Here is a 19,088-nt window from a genome sequence, read left to right on the forward strand (position 1 = left end):
ATGGTAACACAGTCCAATCCCAAATTGACCGCAAATTGTCTGCTATACTCTTGTGGAGATCATTAGATTGGTATAAGCGATTAGTATACACTGTTAAATCCTTCCAGATTTCCAGAAGTGCATAGGGATCATATCTATTTTATTGTTTAACAGAAAAGTTGTTTGACTTAGTTTAGTACATTTTTGGGAGGTAGTTTGGTAGTTGTTCGTTAGTTCAGTTTTTGGGAATCCTGTTTCCATCCCGCACACTAGGTGGCGGGAGGCACATTAGATGGTGCCATAAATAAGAAGAATAGCAGCAGCCTAGGGGTCGATTTGGGATTGAACCTCAGTCACCAAAAACTGTAGGCTGGTTGGGGTTAGTATATTCTATTTCCTCTATTAGAATGTCTCTAAATGTCCACATGGTGGCGCTGTAATAACAACCAAATATAACTGTCTAAACTAGCCAACTTATAAATCCTAAAAGGTGGTCTGTCTATCAACTACTTATAACCTTCCCTTTACAACCACCCTTATATCGTTCACAAAGCGGTTAGGCTGAATACTTGCACCACCACGAAACTAGAGATGAGATGTACTTGATTCCACCCAACCAGAACCATAATATAGCTCTGCACCCACCCTGTGTGCCAGGGGAGTGAAATCGAATGCACCTACTCTCAAGCCTCGTGGTGCTCACTCAAAACAGTGAAAATTTGGACATGTTGCATGATGACAACTCTAAACCCTTCGAGAGAGATTGAGTGAAGTTTAGATACTATCTTTGAAGAAGCAGAAATGGCAACATCCAGCGCACAACTGTGGAGTTGCAGGCCAACGCTTCACACACGCATGATTGATGTTGCAAGATACAGGAGAGGGAACTGATTTGTTGCAACACACAGCACTGCAAGTATAGCCTAATATTCATATTGTTGATACTTGCGAATGTCATCTAAGCATTAAAATGCCAGTGAAGGGGAATAGGTCTCTGGCACCAATAGAAGAGCAAATATATGGGGGGGCGTATCTTACCAACTGCATGCTAGGTTGCGCGCGCACAGCGGTGGGAGAAAGAACTTGATACAGAAATCACACGGACCTACAGTTTAGGGGTGGTGAAATTTGTAACCTTGTTGCGAGTATCTTTGGCGAGTGATAGGAGCAAGTGAGAACACCGAGATCTCCCATTTGGATAGAGTTGAGGTGTTGGGCAAGGACAGCATCGGCTCTTTTTCAGGCACAGTTCAAATATATTTGAATATATAACGTTAACACCCTGGAAATGTCCGAAAACAAGCCGAATGATGATCCGAAGTTATCTACGACGGACAGGGTAGTAAAATGTAAGTGTCAAATTAATTACGTTTCTAAATGTCTCTAAAATAAACTGATATTACGTAGCTTTTTTTGGGGGGGGGGGGGGTAATGAAGTGACACTGCTGCCATAGACGAATGTGTCTCCCTCAACACATTGCAATCCTAGTCGTATTGCGCCCTAATGGTCTGCTCAATTGGAAAGCTGGTTATGGAGAAAAAGGGTGTTAGCCGTGAGATATGGCACCGGCTGGCTAATCAGTAAAAGTGGGAAGTAAGGGTGTTATTACAATAGTTGTAGGCATTCAAGGTTTGAATCAATGTCCATGTCTCACAACGTGCTTGTTGGATATAGTCCTATTGTTTATCATCTGCACATACAATAATATATATTTTTCAACAATGTATTACCATAAAATACATTATTTTGTAGCCACACATTTATTCTGTATTCACTTTTGCAAAATTAACGAGCATGTACGAAGCATGTAGGCTATTGCAGAACTATTATGCCACGGTTAAAGTTAGACTTTTCCCCTTATTTTGGTTTCATTAGGAACACATACATAATAGTGTGACACGGTGTGTTTTATTCTAGTAATACACATGTCTGTTCTTGTCTAGCCCGCATGTTTGATGTTTGCCCCCATGGTACTGTAGCCTATGGGGGCTAGAACTATCAAGACTAATTTCCTTTATTTTTTATTATACATTAAATCACTATTGATTTATTAAAAACTCAGTTAGGTTCGTCTGTATACTCTACACACATGGTGTAAATAGTGCATCAGAATCTTAATTTGACTATAAAGGCGACTGTTGGGCAACTCATCCCTTGACACATGACATCACAGTTACACATGTTGACATTTTCGCTATCAAAGATACTCCCGTAGCCTCTTGCAATGACAGCATATGTTTGGTATGTCATTGCATTTATTTGACACACCAGGTCTCTGTAGTTACCCAGTAAAGCACTATTTATTCTACATCATGGCCCTTTACACAATAATCCTTTAAGAACAGTTTTCATGTTTTTTGTGTTAGTAGCTGGTATGTACTCAAAGTGCATTCTATTAAACTTGATGCTCACAATATTCTACTAGTATACTAGGCCTATAGGTGTGCTCTAAAACAAGAAAATAACTTAATTCTTCTGTGACCACATGGTTTCATGGTTTCCACTAGATAATAATCCAAATGGGCTATATCGTAAAAATGCACGACCCCCCCTCACCCTAGCGTTAGGCATAAGGTTAGCAGTGTGTTTAAAATCTGATTTGAAGAAGATCAATTGTAGAAATAGGCGGAGTTTATGACTTTGTGGCTGTGTTAACTAGCTCGCAACAGTGTTGTAACAATAGACTGATCGTACAACCTCAGAGTTTATGCATTCAGATTGGGATCATAAATGGAGTCTAAATGTTGATATGCAGGTGAAATTATTTGCCAATAGCAATATCAGCAACCACATACATATCTGTTCTCGACATCATGGCCATACTATTTAAATTAAAAACAAATTGGACATTGGTCTATAATCAATAATGACTGATGCTACATTGTAAAGAGATTAATAATTCAACTATGACCAGAGGACATGACACAGGAAAACCTTGACTTTGTAAATGCGCTGGTCTGCATTTTCTTTTCATACCAAAGTGAGTATAGAATTCTGTTCTCAATAGTTGCTTGCCATGTAACGTTGCTCAACTCTGTATGTCTCTCTCCTGCTCACACTACTGATTGCACAGTCTTCATGTAAGCGTACCATGATCAATGTGCATATGTTAGCTCATTATCCACATTAATTTAAAGTAATGCTTACGGCTGTGGTTCAGGTCTTTGTGAATAAGGTTGAGACCTGTATGGGTGATTGGTAAGGTCTTGGGTGGTTTTGTTAAATATGTTCAAGAGACTCTCCCTATAGTTCACTCCAAAATTGCACCCTATCCGCTTCATAGTGTACTATTTTTGACCATGGACCATAGGGCTCTGTTCAAAAGTAATGCACAATGTAGGGAATATAGGGTGCCATTTGGGATGCGTACTATGTATCAACATAATGGGTTAAAGCTCAGTAATGGGAAATTATTACACGGTCCAAATGGATTCAGTGAGAAATTGAGAATCGTGGAAATCCAATTGTACTACACATCCCATTAGCTCATGATTTGCTAATGTTAGGCTACTCACAACCCACATCAGATGGAATCACAATTAATGTCCTGAAAATCATATGATTTTTAACTTGACAACAAACGGTGATATTGATTATGCTGTTAGGTTGTTGAATGCTACCATGCACGCACAAATGTCTATAAAATGGAAATAGCACAGTTTAGATTTTTCATAGTTTTTCATTCAATTCTTGTTTTACATTTTTTCCTCCAACATCTTTTATGATATCAGACTCAGAGTAGTTATTATTTTAGCTCTGTGTCAACATCATGCCTGTATTGTGGACAAAGCATCCCTCCACATATTTGGAGGCAAAATGTCGGATGTCATCTGTTACCAATCCTCCCAGTTCACCCTACGGGCTGTTTCTCACCTTCAATACAATGTGCCTCACTCATTCCCACCTGTTATGAAAACACATCCTGTATAAAACTGATGAGGGGGCAAACAACTGTTTCAGTTTCACTAAATATCCAGGCTTGTCTTAATAACACAAGTAACCATATGCAGTTTGTGGAAGAGCTGTAGATCTAGACCAGTGGAGGCTGCTGAGGGGAGGGCGGCTCATAATAATGTCTGGAATGGAGCCAATGGAATGGCATCAAACCATGTGTTTGATGTATTTGATGCCATTCCACCTATCCCACTCCAGCCATTACCACTAGCCCGTCCTCCCCAATTATGGTGCCACCAACCTCCTGTGATCTAGATAGCTACATAACTGCTGCTACCAGCTCAATATCATGCATGGCAAGATGGCGACCATATTAATACGAAGTGGATAGTGAATATCAGTTGTTGTGTATTTTATATTACTCCAGCTGGGAAGGAAAGCCCCATAGCAGAGCATGTGCTGCAGCACTCCCCTGCTTGCAGGGGCCTTTCCTTTGACTTGGATCGATAGTATCTGATGTTTGAGTTTTTTGTAGAGGCCTGTGTCCCGTGTTTAAGATGTGTGGGGGTCCACCACCAGAGCCACTGATCCCAGCTAGACAGATGAGTCATTTTTAGAACGGAACATTTAAGTAACGCCACGTACTTCACTCCAGCTTTATGTAATCACCTGCCCAAAGCCCCGGCCTTCACCTGCTTTCAGGTTGCTGTGTGTGGGGGGTTGGGCGGTTGTGTGTGTGTGTGTGTGTGTGTGTGTGTGTGTGTGTGTGTGTGTGTGTGTGCGTGCATGCGTGCACAACCTACAGGGTCTCTCCATACACACATTTCAATTGGTTTATCTTTAAATCTGCTTAATAGGATAATCACCAGGTGTTATTTGGATGAGTAAATTAAGGCATATCTGATATCTTGAAAGTGGATATAATCTGGCACGGGTCAAACTCATTCCACGAAGGGCAGAGTGTCTGCGGGTTTTCTCTCCTCCCTTGTACTTGATTGATTAATTAAATCAAATCATGTTTTGTCACGTGCGTCGTAAACAACAGGTTTAGAACAGTGAAATGCTTACATACAGGTTATTTTTCAACAATGCAGAGTTAAAGATTTTAAAAATGATAAAAGTATTTTAAATAGTGATACGAGGAATAAATGCATAGTGAATTTCAATAATGAGTAAACGTAACATGCAATATACATGGAGTACCATTACCGAGTCGATGTGCAGGGGTATGAGGTAATTGAGGTGGCTACAGTATGTACATTTAGGTAGGGTTAAAGTGACTAGGCAACAGGATAGATAATAGACAGTAGCAGCAGCAGGTAGCCATTTGATTAGCTATTTAGCTTGTTTAGCAGTCTGATGGCTTGGGGTTAGAAGCTGTTCAGTTTCCTGTTGGTTCCAGACTTGGTGCACTGGTACAGCTTGCCGTGCGGTAGCAGAGAGAACAGTCTATGGCATGGGTGGCTGGGATTTTAGAAAAAATGTTCCTTCCTTTTCCTTCCTCTGGCACCGCCTGGTATAGAGGTCCTGGATGGCAGGGAGCTCGTACTCACCACCAATGTTCCCTCTAATTTTTGGGGGCACTGAGCAAATCTTTGAACTTGTGAGCGGAAACTTGATTGTTGTGAGAATTTTGTGCAACTTCCAGCACGCGTTTACAGGCTGCACCCATACAGTTTTAGACAGCCACAATGGCCTATTGGCTGCTATTTCAGCATCTTGTGCTGTAGGCCTACCAACGAAACCAATTGAACAAATCCCATAATATTTTCTAATGGACATAGCTTTTGATTTCTACGATATAGCCTACAGTAGCCTATATGTGGTTTTCAATGCAGGCCTACATTGCATGAGACTTTTGAAAGCATTTTTACATTATGAAGGGCTTGACATTAATTCATTAGTTTTTACCTGGTCTGTAACACCGTGGGCCAAATATGTGACTGTAAATTGCAATGTATTGTGTTGTATGATGCAAGAAACCACTTTACAAAATACAATTAATTATTATTACAATATAGAGAATTAGACAAGGTAGGCTATGTTTCTGCCTATTGGCTTATTTGCATATTCAAGCCTTTCTCAAAATACACCACTGCCCCTTTAATTGAGCTTTTTACCCGACTGGCTTTTCAAAGACCGCTTGAAATGTAGCCTACGCGCTTTCTGCTCTTGTAAGAAGCAGTAACTCCCCATTGCTGACCTATACTTATCTATAACTGGACTAATAACTTGGTAACTAGCAAAGAATATAAACAAATGTGCACACGAGAGGCTCTGCGCTCTGATTTTACTCGCGGGTGGTTGAAAGACCACACGTGGGCTACCCAATAGAAATTTTCTTTGTTGTGCTCCGGCTCTGCCTTCAACAAAATCACAGACTCAAGTCTTGCAAAGTTAGATTTGTTTTGGTTTGTTGCATTGAAAAGGGGCTGATATATGTTGATTCGATCACATAAAAAACTTTGAACTATAGAGTGCAAAGTAATGGGGCGAACTCTGAAGTTCAATCTCTCACGTCTCTGTGCGGCCTGGCATTTCTTCTGCGTGACAGTCCTGGAGGAGGTGTGCGCTTGCAGATTCGAGGGAACATTGTTCACAACCCTCTGAAGCGCCTTGCGGTCGGGCGCCTTGCAGTTACCATACCAAGCGGTGATGCAGCCAATCAACATGCTCTCAATAGTGCAGCTGTAGAACATTTTGAGGATCTGGGGGCTCATGCTCTCTTCACAACTGTGTTGATGTGTGGACCATGTTAATTCCTTGGTGATGTGGACACCGAGGAACACTGACTAGTAAGGAACTCCCCTCACCTGGTTGTTTAGGTCTTAATTGAAACAAAAAACCTAAAACCAGCAGACACTAGGCCCTCCACGGAATGAGTTTGACACCCCTATAATATGGTTTTCAAATAGGTTGTAGCCTATTCTTTTCCCCCCCAATGTACAGTCTGAAGGTTTCAGCTGAGAAATAGCTTATTATTATTAGTGTTTTCCAAAGATGTCCAGATGTCCTTATCCTTACTATTCCTATGTTAGAGTGATAACAGCAGCACTAGATGGGATAATTGGGTAGACGAGAAAGACGGGATGAAGAGCACCATTTGTGACTGATAACGGCAGCCGCAGAGAACATAATGATATTATCATACATGGATCGTCAGCTGATAACGTAATATATAAACGCAACATGCAACAATTTCAAAGATTTTACAGAGTTACAGTTCATTTAAGGAAATTATTCAATTGAAATAAATTCATTAGGCCCTAATCTATGGGTTTCACATGATGGTGTAGCCATGGGCTGCGCCCTTGCTCAGTCATGTGAAATCCATAGATTAGGGCCTAATGAATTGATTTAAATTGACTAATTTCCTTATATGAACTGTCAATCATTATGAGTTTTTCCCCACAAAAGGGCTTTATTACAAACAGAAATACACCTCAGCATCCCGTCAGGCGATTCAGGTGAAGAAGCCAGATGTGGAGGTCCTGATCTGGCATGGTTACACATTTTCTGCAGTTGTGAGACCGGTTGGACATACTGCTAGGTTCTCTAAAACAACGTTGGAGAGGCGGTTTATGAACATTCAATTCTCTGGCAAGAGCTCTGGTGGTCATTCCTGCAGTCAGCATACTAATTGTAGGGCTCCCTCAACTTGAGACGTCTGCGGCATTGTGTTGTGTGACAAAACTGCACATTTTTAGAGTGGCCTTTTATTTTCCCCAGCTCCAGGTGCGCCTGTCAATCAATCAATCAAATGTATTTATACACAGCCTAAAACCCCAAACAGCAAGCAATGCAGATGTAGACACACGTCATGATCATGATGTTTAATCAGCTTCTTGATATGCCACACCTGTCAGGTGGATGGATTATTTTGGCAAAGGAGAAATGCTTTGCGGACGTCCTTGTATCAGCTAGCGACAGCAACCTGTGGAATCTTAAGAGTTCTGAAGTGAAGTATTTTTCTGCTGCCATAATTGTCTCCTTAATCTTAGAGAGCATCAAGGTGAGAGAACGTCTATGAATATTCTTTTGGAAAAGTCCTTGTCTCTTTTAATTATCAGCTTGTTGTAAGGACTGTCTTTTATTTTCACACAAACTAAATAGAATGAACAGAAATAAATGCAACAATTTCAAAGATTTTACTGAGTTACAGTTCATATAAGGAAATCAGTCAATTGAAATGCATTCATTAGGCCCTAATCTATGGATTTCACATGACTGAGAATATAGACATGCATTTGTTGGTCACAGATACCTTGAAAAAAAGATAGGGACGTGGATCAGAAAACCAGTCAGTATCTTGTAGAGGTCGACCGATTATGATTTTTCAACGCCGATACCGATTATTGGAGGACCAAAAAAGCCGATACCGATTAATCGGCCGAGTTTTTTAAATTTATTTTTTATTGATTTGTAATAATGACAATTACAACAATACTGAATTAACACTTATTTTAACTTAAAATAATACATCGATAAAATCAATTTAGCCTCAAATAAATAATGAAACATGTATCATTTTGGTTTAAATAATGCAAAAGTGTTGGAGAAGAAAGTGAAATATGTGCTATGTAAGAAATTCTGACGTTTAAGTTCCTTGCTCAGAACATGAGAACATATGAAAGCTGGTGGTTCCTTTTAACATGAGTCTTCAATATTCCCAGTTAAGAAGTTTTATGTTGTAGTTATTATGGGAATTATAGGACTATTTCCCTCTATCGCATTTGTATTTCATTAACCTTTGTTCTTATAGGCACTTTAGTATTGCCAGTGTAACAGTATAGCTTCCGTCCCTCTCCTCGCTCCTCCCTGAGCTCGAACCAGGAACACAACGACAACAGCCAACCTCGAAGCAGCGTTACCCATGCAGAGCAAGGGAAACAACCACTCCAAGGCTCAGAGTTAGTGACATTTGAAACGCAATTAACGCGCGCTAACTAGCTAGCCATTTCACTTCGGTTACACCAGCCTCATCTCGGGAGTTGATAGGCTTGAAGTCATAAACAGTGCAATGCTTGACGCACAAGAAGAGCTGCTGGCAAAATGCACAAAAGTGCTGTTTGAATGAATGTTTACGCGCCTGCTTCTGCCTACCACCGCTCAGTCAGATACTTAGATACTTATATGCTTGTAGGCTCAGTCAGATTATATGCACCCCAAGATACGCTAGATAATATCTAGTAATATCATCAACCATGTGTAGTTAACTAGTGATTATGATTGATTGATTGTTTTTTATAAGATAAGTTTAATGCTAGCTAGCAACTTACCTTGGCTTACCTCATTCGCGTAACAGGCAGTCTCCTAGTGGAGTGCAACGAGAGAGAGGTAGGTCGTTATAGCGTTGGACTAGTTAACTGTGAGGTTGCAAGATTGTATCCCCCGAGCTGACAAGGTGAAAATCCGTCATCCTGCCCCTGAACGAGGCAGTTTTAACCCACCATTCCTAAGCCGTCATTGAAAATAAGAATGTGTTCTTAACTGACTTGCCTAGTTAAATAAAAATTAAATAAAGGTGTAAAAAAATAAATAATAATAAAAAAAAATAAAAAAAATAGGCTAAATCGGTGTCCAAAAATACAGATTTCCGATTGTTATGAAAACTTGAAATCGGCCCTAATTAATCGGCCGACCTCTAGTATCTGGTGTGACCACGATTTGCCTCATGCAGTGCGACTTATCTCCTTGGCATAGAGTTGATCGGGCTGTTGATTGTGACCTGTGGAATGTTGACCCACTCCTCTTCAATTGTGTGCAAAATTGCTGGATATTGGCAGGAACTGGAACAAGCTGTTGTACATGTCGATCCAGAACATCCCCAACATTCTCAATGGGTGACATGTCTGGTGAGTATGCAGGCCATGGAAGAACTGGGGCATTTTCAGCTTCTAGGAATTGTGTACAGATCCTCGTGACATGGGGCCGTGCATTATCATGCTGAAAAATGAGCTGGTGGCTGTGGATGAATGGCACAAAAATGGGCCTCAGGATCTTGTGCGGTTTCTCTGTGCATTCAAGTTGCCATCTTTTAAAATGCAATTGTGTTTGCTGTCCGTGGCTTATGCCTGCCCATACCATAACCCCACCACCACTATGGGGCACTCCCGCTCGCTCACACGACGCCACGTCTGCCATCTGCCCAGTACAGTTGAAACCGTGGTTCATCCGTGAAGAGCACACTTCTCCAGCATGCCAGTTGCCATCAAAGGTGAGCCACGGCCCACTGAAGTTGGTTCGAACTGCAGTCAGGTCAAGACACTGGTGAGGACGATGAGCACGCAGATGAGATGGTATTTGACAGTTTGTGCAGAATTGTTTTGCTTGTGCAAACCCACAGCTGTCCGGGTGGATCGTCTCAGACCATCCCACAGGTGAAGAAGCCAGATGTGGAGGTCCTAGACTGGCGTGGTTACACGTGGTCTGCAGTTGAGGCCGGTTGGACGTAATGCCAAATTCTCAAAAATTACAGAGGCGGCTTATGGTAGAGAAATTAACAATAAATTCTCTGACAACAGCTCTGGTGGACCTTCCTGCAGTCAGCATGCCATTGTGGCATTGTGTTGTGTGAAAAAACTGCACATTTTAGAGTGACCTTTTATTGTCCCCAGCACAAGGTGCACCTGTGTAATTATCATGCTGTTTAATCAGCTTCTTGATATGCCACACCTATCAGGTGGATGGAGAATGCTCACTAACAGGGATGTAAACAAATTTGTGCAAAAAAATTGAGAGAAATAAGCTTTTTGTGCAAATTGAAAAGTTCTGGGATCTTTTATTTCAGCTTATGAAACATGGGATGAACACTTTACGTCTTGCGTTTTTATATTTTTATTCAGTATACATTTTTCTATGGCTTCTGTCTCTTAAACATGCACGCACAAACACATGCACACACACACACACACACACACACACACACACACACACACACACACACACACACACACACACACACACACACACACACACACACACACACACACACACACACACACACACACACACCACACACACACACACACACACACACACACACACATTCCAATTTCTATGGCCCTGCAAATCCTTTCTCTCAAAGTCTAACCCACATGCACCCTTTTGCTCGATCTATGTCTCCCCCTCACAACGCACTATACTCTCTTGCAGTAGGATTTGGGGGACGGTGCACCATGGGAAATAAAGGTCAGACAAGCGGAGCTCGTTTTGGTCGAGCTGTGGATTTGGGGCCTACAAGCCTTGAGGGTGCAAAGCAGCCAGCCACAGTTAGTGAGCTCGTCAATGAGCTATTCATGGGAATAAAGACAGCGTTATGGCCCGGAGCAGGCCTGTTTGCAAGCGAACGTGTTGTTATTACTCACAAAGAATTAACCAAGTGGGCTCTTTCTCACTCTCTTGTCAGTGTCTGCAGACCCAGAGACTGTTTTTGTAGACAGAGCTGCACTGCTCCCTGAAACGAACCACGGTTCCACCTGTAAAAAGTAAAAAATCTCTGTTTTGGTCCAAAGAACTGCTTGTTGCCATAGCTTCTTGGATGACACATATTTCCTGCTTGCTACTTGTCATTGGCTGCTGTACACCATTGTCCACCCTCAGTCATTGATTGGAACACTTTAGTGTTTTTATTTTAAGTCTAACCCCAATGAAAAGAGAGGGTAAACGCATGAGAGAGTCAACATTTACTGAGTGGTTTGAAGGACAAAGGAGCCTGCTGAACAAATTGAGATGGAAGACAGTATATACTGACAGATTGTATTCATTAAACTGGCTACTGAACCTGTTCTCTCTTTACTTTGTAATTTGAATCAGAGTCAAAATCAAGTCAATTTCAAGTTTAAGTATTGCTTGACATTTGTTCAATTCATCATGGATGGATGCCCGACAAAAGACTTGAATGTCTCAAAATAATGACTAAAGAAGTCAAAGGCGCCTGCCTACTTGTGTGTCCCTTAGTCCTCATGGTGTCCCTTTGGTATGTGGATAGAACCCCAGCCAGAATGCCTATGGTGTATAAGATTACAGAAGAATTAGTCTCTGTTTTGGATTTAGGACACAGCAAAGTGGTTGATTTGCCCAGATTAAGCTCCATATAAAGGGTTAAAGGCTCAAGGGATGTACTCTGTAATCAAGGGATGTAATCTGACTCTATGCATTAGTCTGTGCTCTTGCTAATTCAGGCCAAACAAGTGTAGCTAGCATAGCGTAGATTTGAAAATGGCAACCCAAAAACTGTTCACCTAGCTAGCATTTTCGATTGTCACTAGCTAAGCTTGTAGTTCAATGGACCCCCCCCCCCACAGACACACACACACACACACACTGTACGAGACAATGGCTTTTGAATTTCAATTGATCACATACATTTGTTTATACGAGGCCACCTGTTATTCAGTCATTCTTAAAAACATAGGGCAGGGGGATCTTGATTGTCTTGGCAACTCGTGCCGTGTGATTCAAATTTGTGTTCTCCTCATAATGTGAAGGTCATGGATGCCACCTTACCTCACAAGACTTTTCCTTGTTCCTGAGCTGACAAAGTAAACTCAGTCAAACTCCACATTAAGGAATGCTATACATGGCTACACCAATAGAAATAGAACCCAGGATACACCATACACATGTTGTTTCAACTTAAAAAGATAACTTACATTCATAGTAATATACAAGTTTATACAACTTAACAATTTAGGTTAGTGGGGTTAAGACATTTTTTGTTGTTAAAACATTCCATTCCAGCGGTGTAGATCTTGATAGAGTCCTGCAAAGTTGTCTCTGGCATTCCTACCTCTCAACCAGTCTTCTGTGACAACATGACTGTGTTCTTAAACACAGATTCATCACTGAGGTTTTCTTGCTGATGATATTTATACTTTTATCGATAACTCTATTCTACCACTAAACTCCATGGAATCAGTGATATTGTGAAAGCCCTACTTTTATGCTCACTTTGCTTGCCTTGCTTGTCATACCCAAGAGCAGTCATCTCCCTTCCCTTGTACTGTAGGCACTACGCTTGATGTGGTAAAAGTTGCTGTCCTCTGTTGATATTTGCGTTTAATGTCTCCTGTTACCATGGCTGGCAGGGTGTCATGCGCTCTTTGTTTGGCTAACAGCAGCAGTCCGTTTGGAACAGAGGCAGTTGCATGTCATAAGATCCCCCTCTAGAGCAATCAATGGGATGCAATCTACCACAAGTGTAACTACACAGCGGGCACACACACGCAGGGGGGAGGTCAGAGGCTAACCCAATGGACGGAAGCCTTATTGGAGCCAGGGGGGTTTCAAGCAAGCCCCCCCCCTAATGGTTAAAAGCCTGGGCAAAATACATGCCGGCTTTAACCCTTTGACACGTACCAACACACGGGTGGGATCATTATACAGTGGTCCATGTATCGTATGCTCAAACCTGTGTGATTATACTGCTTATGTAGAACGTCCAGTTTCAATACCGATACCGATTATTGGAGGACCAAAAAAAGCCGATGCCGATCAATCGGCCGATTTAAAAAAAAAAAATGTATTTGTAAAAATGACAATTACAACAATTCTGAATGAACACTTTTCTTAACTTAATATAATACATCAATAAAATCAATTTATGAAACAATGCAAAAACAAAGTGTTGGAGAAGAAAGTAAAAGTGCAATATGTGCCATGTAAAAAAGCTAATGTTTAAGTTCCTTGCTCAGAACATGAGAACATATGAAAGCTGGTGGTTACTTTTAACATGAGTCTTCATTATTCCCAGGTAAGAAGTTTTAGGTTGTAGTTATTATAGGAATTATAGGACTATTTCTCTCTATACCATTTGTATTTCATATACCTTTGACTATTGGATGTTCTTATAGGCACTTTAGTATTGCCAGTGTAACAGTATAGCTTCCGTCCCTCTCCTCGCCCCTACCTGGATTTGAACCAGGAACACATCGACAACAGCCACCCTCGAAGCATCGTTACCCATCACTCCACAAAACTAGCTAGCCATTTCACATCGGTGACACCAGCCTAATCTCGGGAGTTGATAGGCTTGAAGTCATAAACAGCTCAATGCTTGAAGCATTGCAAAGAGCTGCTGGCAAAACACACGAAAGTGCTGTCTGAATGAATGCTTACGAGCATCCTGGTGCTTACCATCGCTCATTCAGACTTCTCTATCAAATATCAATCATAGACTTAATTATAACATAATAACACACAGAAATACGAGCCTTTGGTCATTAATATGGTCGAATCCGGAAACTATCATTTTGAAAACAAAACGTTTATTCTTTCAGTGAAATACGGAACCATTCCGTATTTTATCTAATAGGTGGCATCCATAAGTCTAAATATTCCTGTTACATTGCACAACCTTCAATGTTATGTCATAATTACGTGAAATTCTGGCAATTAGTTCGCAACGAACCAGGCAGCCCAAACTGTTGCATATACCCTGAATCTGCGTGCAATGCAATGAACGCAAGAGACGTGACACAATTTCACCTGGTTAAAATTACCTGCTAACCTGGATTTCTTTTAGCTAAATATGCAGGTTTAAAAATATATACTTCTGTGTATTGATTTTAAGAAAGGCATTGTTGTTTAAGGTTAGGTACAGTCGTGCATTGATAGTGCTTTTTTCGCAAATGCGCTTTTGTTAAACCATCCCCCGTTCGGCGAAGTTGACTGTCTTTGTTAGGAAGAAATAGTCTTCACACAGTTCGCAACGAGCCAGGCGGCCCAAACTGCTGCATATACCCTGACTATGTTGCAAGAGAAATTACACAATTTCCCTAGTTAAAAGAAATTCATGTTAGCAGGTTTAAAAACTAAATATGCAGGTTTAAAAATATATACTTGCGTTTTGATTTTAAGAAAGGCATTAATGTTTATGGTTATGTACACATTGGAGCAACGACAGTCCTTTTTCGCAAATGTGCACCGCATCGATTATATGCAAAGCAGGACACGCTAGATAAACTTGTAATATCATCAACCATGTGTAGTTAATTAGTGATTATGATTGATTGAATGTTTTTTATAAGATAAGTTTAATGCTAGCTAGCAATTTACCTGGGCTTTTTACTGCATTCGCGTAACAGGCAGGCTCCTCGTGGAGTGCAATGAATCCACGAGCTGACAGGGTAAAAATCTGTCGTTCTGCCCCTGAACAAGGCAGTTAACCCACCGTTCCTAGGCTGTCATTGAAAATAAGAATGTGTTCCTAACTGACTGGCCAAGTTAAATAAAGGTGTACAAAAATAAATAATAATAATAATACAATTTGGCCAAATCTGTGTCCAAAAATACAGATTTCCGATTATGAAAACTTGAAATCAGCCCTAATTAATCGGCCATTCCGATTAATCGGTTGACCTCTAGTTTGTACCCTGTTTTATGCTGCTACCATGTTGTGCTGCTGCCATGTTGTGCTGCTGCCATGTTGTGTTGCTACCATGCTGTGTTGTCATGTGTTGCTGCCATGACATGTTGTTGTCTTAGGTCTCTCTTTATGTAGTGTTGTGTTGTCTCTTGTCGTGATGTGTTTTGCCCTATATTATTATTTAATATTTTGTTATTTTTAATCCCAGGCCCCCGTCCCCACAGGAGGCCTTTTGCCTTTTGGTAGGCCATCATTGTAAATAAGAATATGTTCTTAACTGACTTGCCTAGTTAAATAAAATAAATAAATGAACTGATACACAAAACGACTCCAGATTCAAAGCACAGTTTTTAGATAAAAATGATTATACAAAAATCTTGCAACCAATAGAATGTGATATATATGTGAATCATTTCAGGAAACTAGGCATATGTCGCGCGTCACTACTTTACAGGAAAGGCATTTGAACGTAAACATGTATTTTTTAATCAAAATGCGTTTTTGGTAGAAATGCCTTGCAAACTTTCATGTGCCTTAATAACAAACGTCTATGCCATCTGTAAATACAAATACAATTGTTAAATTATGCACCTAGTTGGTTTAGCCAAAAACAGGAACCTTCCCACTAGCCATGATTGATAATGGATGTGTGGGACATGCTGAGAGAGGAATTTGTTTCTGTCTATAACATGAGCTGCTCAGTATGTGTAGGTAATCCTTTCTAACGCAGCTTTTTTGGAAGGATATCACGAAGAACTACAAAAGAGTTGCTAATGCTCTCCACTTTCTGGAGGAGCACGTTTTGAGATCAGTGGAATGTCCGGTGGAAACAGAGTATGGTTGCTAAGGAGAGAAAATTCTAGCATTTGATTGTAAATATGCGGAGGGAGTCGAAAAGAGAACACATAGAAGGCTGTTGTATAAAACACCTGTCTCCGGATTACATCTTCAAACTAAGGGCAACCATGGCATCCGTGACAGAGAGGGAGAAACGTTCATCCATGTATACGGGTAAGAGAGTCTAACTAGCTACATTTTCAGATATTATAAGTTTCTAATTAGGTTATAAAGTCATTTTCATTACACGGTAAAGTGTACTGTTAGCTTGCTGGTGAACGTTAGTTGGCTGGCTCGCTAGCTAATGTTACGTGTATGATCTGTGTAGTAATATTATTTGTACCTTATAGCCTAATGTTAGCTAGGTAACATTGAACCTAGCTAGTTGGCTAGCTTTAGCTACCTGCAGATTCATGCAGGGTAGTAACGTTATGAGTTGGGATTATGGTTGATTGTTCAGCTACAGGTCTAAACAAAAGACTCCATTTACATATTTACATTTAAGTCATTTAGCAGACGCTCTTATCCAGAGCGACTTACAAATTGGTGAATTCACCTTCTGACATCCAGTGGAACAGCCACTTTACAATAGTGCATCTAAATCATTTAAGGGGGGGGGGTGAGAAGGATTACTTTATCCTATCCTAGGTATTCCTTGAAGAGGTGGGGTTTCAAGTGTCTCCGGAAGGAGACTCCACTATGCAAGTAAACATTTCACTGTACCGTTTACACCTTCTGTATGCTGTGCATTATTTGATATAGTGTGTGTTTACCAGAGCCGCTAATGTGAAGAACAACATGATCTGAACCTGAAGTCAAAATTAGGATATAACGTTAGGCCAACGAGACAGTGTCCAAGTTGTAAAATTCTCCGGTAGAATGCCCTGCTTTTATTTCGTCACACTCTCAACCGTAAGCTATTTTCTGTAATTAGCTTGCTATTAACTTGTAAATAATGACCTTGTTGTGAGTTTATTGTCCTGTAATAATTCAAAAAAATTGGCTAAAATTTAAAAGACCTTATCAGCTATATGATATTGTCATTATTTGAACTGATTAGCTAGCTAACAAGCTAGAAACAAACCAAAATATTGTTTAGAAAGTTGGTTTTAGTTGCCTGGTTTACTAGATTGACAAATACTAAATACATTTTTAAACAGATGGTTTTATTGGTGTTAAAATACACCAGTTATGCTATTTTGGACCATCAGGCTGCTGATGTCATGCAACCTGTCATTTTTGTATTTATACTTTTTCGTAGCAACAAAGACAAATTCTATGTTTGAAGACAATAGAATGTTCATGATGTCACTGCGACAACTGTCTACAGACATGTCAATAGACATAGTATAAACCAGCCTTTAGTCTTAAAATCTTTGGTTGTTTAGTACACAACTGTACTCATTCTGTTTAGCACATGGCCTCGTATGTGAAACCTTATAGAGATTTTTGGGGTTAAGGCTTAAGAGGGTGTAAATGATGCTGAATGGGTTTAGACAACGGAGAGCTCTCCAGTAGGTACCAAAATATTCAAGAGCCATTTTTGCAAAGGTGGGGTTACAAGTTGATCAACTTTCAAAGCATAATTACTTTCCCATTGTTCCTCAATTATAGTGTATGATATACCATTTCCAGCTCTGAGTCCCTAGTTTTATCCAATATAAAAACACAATTTCAAATGTTGCTACATAAGACCAAATCGAGCCGGTCGGTCACATATGGAGGATACAACCATCCCAGCTCTGCTGATTTTGATGGGAAGAAACAGAATCATTAGATCACATGTTTTGGTACGGCCCATGTGTTGCCTGTTTTTGGTCACAGGTTCAGGAATAGACGAACAATTGCAACATTTACTTGGAGCTAACTTTGCAAATAGCACTGCTGGGTGATGTGAAAAGTCATAGCCAAACGATCAATAAAATAATAATGCTATTAGCAAAAAGGTTTATTTTCAGTTCGAATCTGTAGAAAAAATGAGAATAGAAAGGTTCAGAATTTTGTGAAACATTACAATAGAAAACTATATGGCAGCTAGAAGTCAAAACTGGATGGTCTTCAGAGATCGATGGGAGGGGTTGAGGGTAGCTGAAGGGTGGGACTAAAAAACAAACAAAAGATAACTAATGTAAATCTACTGTCCGTAAAATGTATATAGTATGTATAAACTGGAAGTAGAAGCCTAAGTATTGTTGTCGACTAGTTTACTCAACTTAGGGGAGGGGTGGTAGGGTTAGGGGAAAATAATAAAGAAGGAAAAGATATATATAAAAATATTTAAAATAATATATACAGTACCCGTCAAAAATTTGGACACACCTACTCATTCTAGTTTTACTTTATTTTACTATTTTTTAAATTGTAGAACAATAGTGAAGACAGCAAAACTATGAAATAATACATATAAAATGGAGTAACCAAAGTGTTAAAAATAAATCTAAATTATATTTTATATTTGAGATTCTTCAAAGTAGCCACCTTTGCCTTGATGACAGCGTTGCACACTCTTTTCCAAAAATCTTGAAGGAGTTCCCACATATGCTGAGCACTTGATGGCTGCTTTTCCTTCACTCTGCAGTCCAACTCATCCCAAACCATCTCAATTGGGTTGAGGTCGGGTGATTGTGGAGGCCAGGTCAACTGACGCATGACTTCCTCACTCGCCTTCTTGGTCAAATAGCCCTTACACAGCCTGGAGGTGTGTTGGGTCGTTGTCCTGTTGGAAAACAAATGATAGTAACACATCACCAAACCAGATGTGCAGCGTATCGCTGCAGAATGCTGTGGTAGCCATGCTGGTTGTGTGCTTTTAATTCTAAATAAGTCACTGACAGTGTCACCAGCAAAGCATCCCCACACCATCCCACCTCTTCCTTCGTGCTTCATGGTGGGAACCACACATACGGAGATTATCCATTCACCTACTCTGCGTCACACAAAGACACCACAGTTGGAACCAAAAATAGCAAATTTGGAGTCATCAGACCAGAGTACAGATTTCCTCCGGTT

At 40.3% G+C, this 19,088-nt stretch overlaps 1 protein-coding gene across 2 annotated transcripts in view; it reads left to right on the forward strand.

Moving 5' to 3' along the window:
- Positions 1-1,045: 1,045 nt before the first annotated feature.
- Positions 1,046-19,088, forward strand: part of LOC135516346 (protein phosphatase 3 catalytic subunit alpha) — a 158,641-nt gene continuing 140,598 nt past the window's right edge. The window contains exon 1 of one of the 2 annotated variants that reach the window (XM_064940591.1): positions 1,046-1,328. In XM_064940591.1, the coding sequence (XP_064796663.1) occupies positions 1,268-1,328 (61 nt within the window). In that variant the 5' untranslated portion in view covers positions 1,046-1,267. The remainder of the gene's footprint in view (positions 1,329-19,088) is intronic. The other variant, XM_064940592.1, reaches the window with a different exon arrangement.

Source organism: Oncorhynchus masou, chromosome 27 (assembly GCF_036934945.1).
Source record: "Oncorhynchus masou masou isolate Uvic2021 chromosome 27, UVic_Omas_1.1, whole genome shotgun sequence".
NCBI classification, from domain to species: domain Eukaryota; kingdom Metazoa; phylum Chordata; class Actinopteri; order Salmoniformes; family Salmonidae; genus Oncorhynchus; species Oncorhynchus masou.